General features: G+C 33.9%; 1 protein-coding gene and 1 pseudogene across 3 annotated transcripts; both read right to left on the reverse strand.

Moving 5' to 3' along the window:
- Positions 1–2,128: 2,128 nt before the first annotated feature.
- LOC147382092 (3-phosphoinositide-dependent protein kinase 2-like) lies at positions 2,129–7,481 on the reverse strand (annotated as a pseudogene). Its single transcript, XR_015174132.1, has 7 exons — positions 6,947–7,481; positions 5,798–5,987; positions 5,582–5,634; positions 5,331–5,432; positions 5,154–5,262; positions 3,912–3,980; positions 2,129–2,438 (listed from the first exon to the last, which is right to left on the reverse strand). The product of XR_015174132.1 is annotated as a 3-phosphoinositide-dependent protein kinase 2-like (transcript).
- LOC147382093 (inactive glucose-1-phosphate adenylyltransferase small subunit 2, chloroplastic-like) lies at positions 2,401–3,873 on the reverse strand. 2 transcript variants are annotated; one of them, XM_086429571.1, is made up of 3 exons: positions 3,549–3,873; positions 3,336–3,458; positions 2,401–2,801 (listed from the first exon to the last, which is right to left on the reverse strand). In XM_086429571.1, exons 1-3 carry the CDS (start codon positions 3,636–3,638, stop codon positions 2,685–2,687), a joined length of 330 nt encoding a protein of 109 aa, XP_086285697.1. In that variant the 5' UTR covers positions 3,639–3,873; the 3' UTR covers positions 2,401–2,684. The 2 variants fall into 2 exon arrangements, with proteins under 2 accessions (XP_086285697.1, XP_086285696.1); XM_086429570.1 differs by having other exon boundaries at positions 3,330–3,458.
- Positions 7,482–8,417: the final 936 nt, after the last annotated feature.

Genomic DNA, 8,417 nt, shown 5'->3' on the forward strand with positions numbered 1-8,417 from the left:
AAATTTTGTCCAGCATTGGACCATGCTCTTGGATGCCACGTGGAGAGGTCAAAATTCCAAAACATGATCTGATGGCACATGGTTATAACACAGAAAATTATGAGATTTTAGAAATATAAAAGTTAATTTTCGCCGTTGAATTTCAATTTTAAATTTGGGAGATCGTAACCATCCATTTTTTTATACCTGTGATCAAAATCAAAATAGTTTTTTTTTTTTTTCTAAATTTTTCTTTTAAATCGGAGATTTTCATGAAATACAGAAACAATGATATTGGATTTTTAATTTGATAATCCCAATGGACCTAATGACACTTAATAAGATTTAATATCTTACTAAGTTAGTCATGAAAGCATGACCCATAAAGTGGATTCCATCTCAATTTTTTTAACTGTTAAGGTTGCTAACAGCACATACAATTTACATAACATTTTTGAATTTTTTTCATAAAATGCATTCAAGCCAAACATCACTATTGCCCTTATCTTGCTGATAAGTCAATGAGGTCATCCAACCTATTTATTTGTAAACAGCCCCAACTATAACTGTTGCACTTGTAGGTTTTTGAGCCAAAATCCAAGAAAGAGAGGCAAGAAAAAGAAATAAGAACAAACGAAAAAAATTAGTTCCAAATCCATCACAACTGCTTCAACACCGATTGAACTTGACTGAAATAACTCGGTCTCTCCTTTTCCCTTCTCAACCTACAAATAAACAATGCAGCAAGGTAGCAATTCGGATACATTTTTGCTTAGATTGCTAATTGCAACAACAACTTTGGGGATCTCTAAGGTTTCTTTGTGGCTGAGGGTTTGAACGAACCTTGTTGGTTTCCCAGCCCGTGGTTCGTGAGTTAGAATTTTTCGACTGTAGGAACTATAGATCCATCTTCAAGAATTGAATGGGTCTCCACTAATAAAACCTTCCATGAGGATGGAGTGCTACCCAACGATGCCCTCAGGTTTGATTGTCAAGATGGATGTGAAGAAGATGATGGAAAGGGAAAGTGAAATCGACAGTGAGATGGGATGGAATCGAAAAGGGATTTGGTGGGTGAGGTTTCATGAAAGAGAGGGGATTCTTGGGTGGTTCCAAGTTCGGGTTCACATTCTTCCAAGCATCAACGAAGGTCGGTTCAACATTTGATGAGGCTTGGAGATCTACAGTCGAGAAGGGCCGGGCCTCCTTTGATTGAGGTGGCTCGAAACAACAGGTTTCATGGAGACTGGTTGCGTCAAATGAGAACAAAAACAACTTCTCATTACCCGTTCGATTGTTACCCGTTCGATTGAGGATTAATAGGATGAGAACAAAAACAACCGACTGATCTTTTCATTGATTGAGATTTACAAACCAAAATATGGATTAGGAACCCTTGAGGAGTCAACTTCTCAGCCTCTGTTGAGACTGGTGGAAGAGATAAAGAAATCCAATTAAAACACTTACGCTGTGTTTGGATTGAGGGAAGGGAAGGGAAGAGAAACTCATTAAGGGAAGGGAAGAGAAGACTAATTTCTCTTCACCCTGTTTGGATTAAAAGAGAAGAGAAGAGAAAAAATCAAGTTTCTCTTGTTTGGTTAGGATTCATAAGAGAAGAGAAGAGAAATTATTATTGTCAAATGACTATTATACCCTTTATAATCTAAAAAACAAAATTCTACTTATCCAATGATACAAAATATAAATGACCAAACGTTCAAGATCAATTTGAGGGGTACCTTTCATTTGAATGCTTATAAATGAGAGTTTCTATTGCCACACCCACTTTTACTAAGAACATCCTAAACAAAAGTTGGTGTGACAATAGAATCTCTCTAATATAAGGATTTTGTTAACAAGTGTCCTAAGGAAACACGTAGAAATCCTATATTAGAGATGGATATTTCTAGTTACACTTTTGAATGACTCGTGAGGGAACATATGATCCTGGTCATTTAACTCTTCTACAACGATATATTTTGTTATAATGTTTTTGAAATATCCAAACTACAATTTTCTGCCCTTCTTCACATACTTTCATTTTTAAATGATGATTGCAATAATTTCCTACAGTACTCTATTGTAACTTAGAAATGGAGAATGATATACTCTTAATTTTCACAACTATGATATATATATATATATATATATACACTATTGAAGTCAAAAAAACAATAAAAAAAATAAATAAATCTGAATCATTTTTACAGTGTCAAGTTCAACATTTTTATTATAGAATACAACAATTTTTCAAAATTGTCAACTTCATTACTACAACAACGGATATATTTATCATTACGGCTTTTAATGTCGAACGACACTTTTAAGAGATTTTGCGGTGGATATTTACTGTTATATCTCTTTTTTCATTTTCTTTAACAAAATTTCAGCTTCTTGGAATTCTTAAGAGGGTTGCCCATTTCCTAATGCTAACCTACTAACCATAGCATGCTTGTTATCTGCACAAAAATAACATCTGATATGTTAAATATGAAATTAAAACAATATACAAAGAAATCTAAAACTTTCCTTTATTGACATAATATTATTCACTAATGACATATGGATGATGACATTGGCTTGCTCCCAAAATATAGAATTAAAATCCTACCAAAAAAATTAATTTTTTTATAGTTACACATTCGCTTATTTTAAGTAACGAATACAAAGGATAACGTGAATTGCAAGGAATGAAATTATCTTCATCATAGGATGCTGTCATCTGGGATCACTGCACTTTTTAGAACAATAATTATTCCCCCACTAATAATGTACCCACAATCTTCCCTGTTTCCTTCTTGGACATTGTCTCTATTAATAATCTACAAAAATACAGAAACCCCATATCAGCTACACAAGATATTAGTTAGACACGCAAGAGAAGCTAAGAATAAACATTATTATAAAAAATAAAAAATAAAAAATAAAATGAAAAGTTAGGAAGCCAAATTAAGAAAACATGTTGATCTAAAAATGCAAATACAGAGAATGAGATTTACAAAAAGAATGATACCATTTGGGTATTTGTTTTTAGGGAGAATAACATTATAACATATTTACAGAAAAACAGGAAAACATAAACGGGTATTTGTTATTGAATAATGATGAATGCACGCAGTAAATCATACGCAACTGATGTAGCAAGGGCATATAACCACAGATCTTTTTCCTTGTGTATCCCGAAGAAAAATATATGGTTGTGCATTCATCACAACTCTTTGTTATTATTTAGATATTCACTGAAACAAATATTTTGGATCAAGTAGATCACTTCATTTAATATAGAATAAAATGAAGTTGCTGAATTTTTATACGAAGAAATTCAAAGATTATTTTGTATCGTTCGGTACCCTAACATTTTTGCCAATCCTTGCATTCTTATCTACTATGGCTTTCCTTATGCGAGACCCTTCTCCAATACCAATGGGGACAAGGATGACATTCCCCTCCATCCCATTGCTTATTTGTATGTCATCTGTCTGTTGAAGAAACACAAACATGAGAACAAAGACAGGACAAATATGCAAAAGGAAAAAAATTAAAAATTAAAAATAAAATAGTAGGCTTACTTGGTAAATATCAGCACCAATGACCATTGAATCCTCAATCACAGCTTTATCACCAATCCAAGTCCGCATACCAATTACCGAGTCCTTCATCTTGCACCTCTACTCTTGATCAAGTTCCAAAGATAATCCAAACAATCATCGAAATCTAGGGTCCTATGTTGAAGGAAATGACCTTTCTTTCCTAAGCTCAATCTGAGAGTGATAATTAATGAAAGGTTCAGACCTTACCATACAATGGTTTGAGTACTAAAATCTTTCAGGTCAGAACTTGAAGAAATTAAAGTAGATGATCACGTTGTACAACCATCCAATTTGTAAATATGTATCTAGATGTAGAAACAAAGTAAAAGTTTCACGACTTGCCATTCAACACGTTGATCAACCACATGGCTGTTTGGAGCCTCCTCACGAAGATATGCATTTGTTAAGAACCTGCATGGGCATTGATGATAAGAAATGGATTTAAACATTCCAAAGTGGTATTCTGATAAATAATTTGCAACATCTAATTTCACACATCAGGTCAGTGATTCAGTGTAGTAGTGGAAGTAACTATAAATATGAACTTTTTGGGTGGATAAAATGTCTAAGATCCAAATCATTATGGGTAAACCCATTAAGAACCTAGATACCTGAGAGGACAAGCCTCCTCATAAACTATCTAGAGATAAGAATTAACCAAAAAGCACAATTATCATCTTTACCTATAAAAAAAACAGCACAATAAGATTATGAGGGTGGTCTGGTATCCAAACTTTTGATACGATTCCAAGAATCCAAGCTATGAAGTATAGACAGAGATACTAAGTAGTAACTGCATCTAGAATGAGCTAAAATGGGTTGGACACAATTGTTAGTGTCAAAGCTGGTGTCCAACATTCATTCAATGGAACCACATTCTGCTTCTTATTAGAAAGATGCATCCATGTAGAGCAGAGTCAAAAGAACATAAATGAACTTCAATAAATTGATTCAATTGAAGACCAATATCTTTGAAGTGAGCACAATTAAACAGTCAATACTTACTCTTGACAGTATTGAATTTGCAATCTTGATCCTAAATCAGATGATTGGTTGGAGAGAACTATCTCTTTTACTCTTTAAGAGGTGTTGGAGGATTATGGTTAATTTTTTGGAAGTTACAAAGGAATTCCTTTGTAGTAATGCATCCTCCTTTTTATGATGAACTTGAAAGAATTCAGTATGCCGATGCTTCAAAACGTACATACCATACACTAACATTATATTTGTTAATTAAAGTTGGTTGGGGTCCTGCCTAGCCTAAAGCTTACCATCCCAAAAAATGATGTAACCAGTTTGAATCTAGTGATGCATCCCTAGAATTTTGTTAGAGAACTTATTAGGATGAAGATACCATAGACTGCAACATACATTTTGTTAGTTAAAGTTAGTTGGGTAACGCCTAAACACCAAACTACCATAAAAACAATAAGAAGTAATTAGAGCTCTTAAAGGTGCAAGATTTGTCATCTGTTCCCACAAAGGTGCAAGATTTTTCATCTGTATAGTGCATCAAAATAAATAATAAGATTTCACCCAACCATCCAAGTCAATGGTTTCCTAATAATAGAATGATAACCTTACCTGATGCTAGAGATGTAAGGAATGCGATTCGACTGTCCTTCATAGGTTTGACACTACCAAAATCAGCAATTTTAATATGTCCTTCTGCTGTAAGTAACAAGTTCTCTGGCTGCCATTGAAAAAAATTGTTAGAAAGCTGAAGGCCGTTGAAAGACAATCCAATATACCTAGATGTACCTTAATATCCCGATGGATTAATCCAACACCATGTATATACTCAAGAGCGTTAACAACTTTTGCTCCATAGAAGCGAGCTTCATCCTCCAACAAACGGCCTTTCTGCACCCATGCAAACAAGCTGAATAATATAAAACGACCGACTTGGCTGCCACCGCATGACCGTAGGATCCAAAAAGCAAAAGAACAAACATAACAGACCATCTTTGCATAGCCTTCCATATACTTTGGAGAATTTGAAATCAACTTACCCTGGTTATTTGGTCGAAAAGTTCTCCACCTTCACAAGATTCAAGTGCCATGTCTTCAAGGAATAATAAACAGAACCATGTCAGATAATGAACCCAATTGAGTAAACTTAGCAACTATAACAAAGTAAAAAAAAAGTATGGGTTCTATGTGAAACTATGGCAATGATACACAAATATAACAGAATACATGATGATGACTAAAACCAGAGTACCTACACAAAGAAAAGGTGTCTTGAAATGTGAAAAATAGCCTAACAATGCCGGATGATCCAACTGATCAAGTACAACGCGTTCCAACGCGTTCCAACTTCACATATGATGTTTTGTTTTCTTTGGTGATGAACTTTTTATCCATAATCTTCAAACCATACACTTTTCCCGTATCCTTCTTCTTTGCCCTCACAACCTGATGAAGAAATTTCATATAAAGAAAATACTAATAACATAATGCAGACAAACCGAAAATGAGAAGTAAATACTATGCTCCATGATCTAAACTGCTGCCAATTGTGCAACATTCAACCATGCTAAAAATCTAACAATAATTTAGACCTGGACCCATAACATGAACCAAAACTAGTTTATTATTGCCTACCCATCCTCCAACATCACAACAGTTATAAAACCATTAAAGTCCCCAGAATGTGAAAGGGAGAAATAGATGTGAGGAAAAGAGGTACTCAGGTGTTCAGTACACAAATTAAGGGAGAGATACTTGTCTGTCACAATATACATAACTAGTATTTCTGATGCATGTGTTGGTCATAAAATAGGAAGCACAAAACTCATTGTCGATTTATCTATCTTCCAGTAAATTCATAAGAAAACATCCCAATCTTGGAAAATCTTTCTGTCCTAAAACAAAACACGATTCAATTTTAAATTTTAATCACACAAGGTGTATGAACACCAACCCAAAGTGTTGAGATGAGGTTCTGAAAGACTTGACGAAACATAAGATTAAATAGTTTCTCTAAGGCCTTGATGATGATGATTGATTCCTCATCCATTCAAAAAATTACTTGTTAGACTTTGAACAAGAGCCACATTTCTGTAAGGGTTGTTAATTGAAGCCATCAATAGAAAAATATTTTCTCATTGTATTTTATTTGTGAAGGGAAAACCTACTCCATGCAAATTGGGGTGGGGGGAATGGATTTCCCATTGCAAATTACTTGTACAAAACCACATGGCCCTTGAATAACCAAAATTTCTATCCTTCATCATTGCAACAAACCATTTCTCCATCTTATCATTTACGTAACTTAATCAACAACAACTGAAAACCCAAATTCACTAATAAAAAAACCAATTTGAGGGATAAATAAATAAAATAATTTCATCAGCATCAGATCAAGATCAAACCTTGGAATAGGAACCGACGCCATAAATCTTTCCCAATTGGAAGTCGTGGATGGTGAAATTTTCTTGTGGGGCTTTGAAAGTGAAGCTCTTGGATCGCTGGAAGGATTGATTAGGGTTCTGAAGACGAAGCTTGGAATCGAAATCTTTCTCCATTTCTGTTGCTGCACCTTCACCACCAACCAACGCCAATATCTCTTGATTTCCCTCTCTCAATCTTTTGGACGGAAATTAGTTTCACGGCCTCCAAAGAAGGAAGACTGGTCAACGAAATCGCTAAAGAAACACACCATCAGATCAGGATTTTTGAAAAAAGAAGAAGAAGCAAAAGGTGTGTGAGGTTGAAGAAGAGAAATTTGTGTGACGTTGAAGAAGATTTCTTGAAGAAAATCAGAAGAATGAGAGAGAGAGGTCGTCTTCGAGTTTAGTTCAAGTTCGGTTCCTTCGTTTTGCAAATTTCTAGGGTTTCTGAAATCAGTTTAATCTGATTTATTACATGGGGTGTAAGTAGTAATCTATGGTCTGTCCATATAAATAAGTTTTGGAAATTTTAAAAAGAACGAGGGTAAATTTGGAATAGAAAAGTCACTCTCTTCTCTTCCCTCCGCGTCTCTCCATTTTCGGAGGGAACAAATTTCTTACTTTTTTCCCTTCCCTTCCCTCCATTTTTCTTCTCTTCCCTCCCCACTTAACAATCCAAACAGGAGAAAGGGTGCTATTTTCCCTTCCCTTCCCTTCCTTTCTCTCAATCCAAACACAGCGTTAAAGGTTTTGAAAAGTGAAAATATTGTTTTGCTAAAGACACACCACCCCAAAATCGATTTGAAACCATGGGTATACGATGTTTGCTACAGCACCCCCAAATTTTTTTTTTCAACGGACAGAACAACTTGCACTAATAAAATATTTATCTTTTTGTTTTCCTTTTTAAAACAATACTATATCAACACCTACTTAATGAAAATAATAAAAAGTTTTTTTTTTGTTTTATTTTTTTTATACCATCAAAAGACAAATCAACATATGTATCTAAAAACAATTAAAAAACTAAAAAAAGAATAATAAAAAGAAAAATAACTAAATTTTTTTATATAATTTTTTACTATCAATATCCACATATGTACCCCTAAAAAACACAATAAATAAGTAAAAAAAAGCTAAAAAATATAAATAAATAAATAAATAAAAATTAAATAATTAAAAAAAAAAGAACAAATCTTTATGGTCCAACAACCCTCATTCCCTTTTACTTCATTATTTTCCTTCAAACCATTAGATTATTTGGGAGTTTCCAATAGCGACTTTTAATTGGGGCTACAAATAATATGATCTCCAAATTTTTATAGCTAATTCAGCAATATCTCACCCTTAATTCATATGTCAATTTGAATATTTCATTGTTTAGGGTCATCCCAAATGACCCTAGATTGAATCATAGGAAGTGAAACTCCAAAATAATGCATTCAAAATCAAT

Source organism: Akebia trifoliata, unplaced genomic scaffold, assembly GCF_017979445.1.
Source record: "Akebia trifoliata isolate Shusen 1 unplaced genomic scaffold, ASM1797944v1 Contig00028, whole genome shotgun sequence".
NCBI lineage: Eukaryota > Viridiplantae > Streptophyta > Magnoliopsida > Ranunculales > Lardizabalaceae > Akebia > Akebia trifoliata.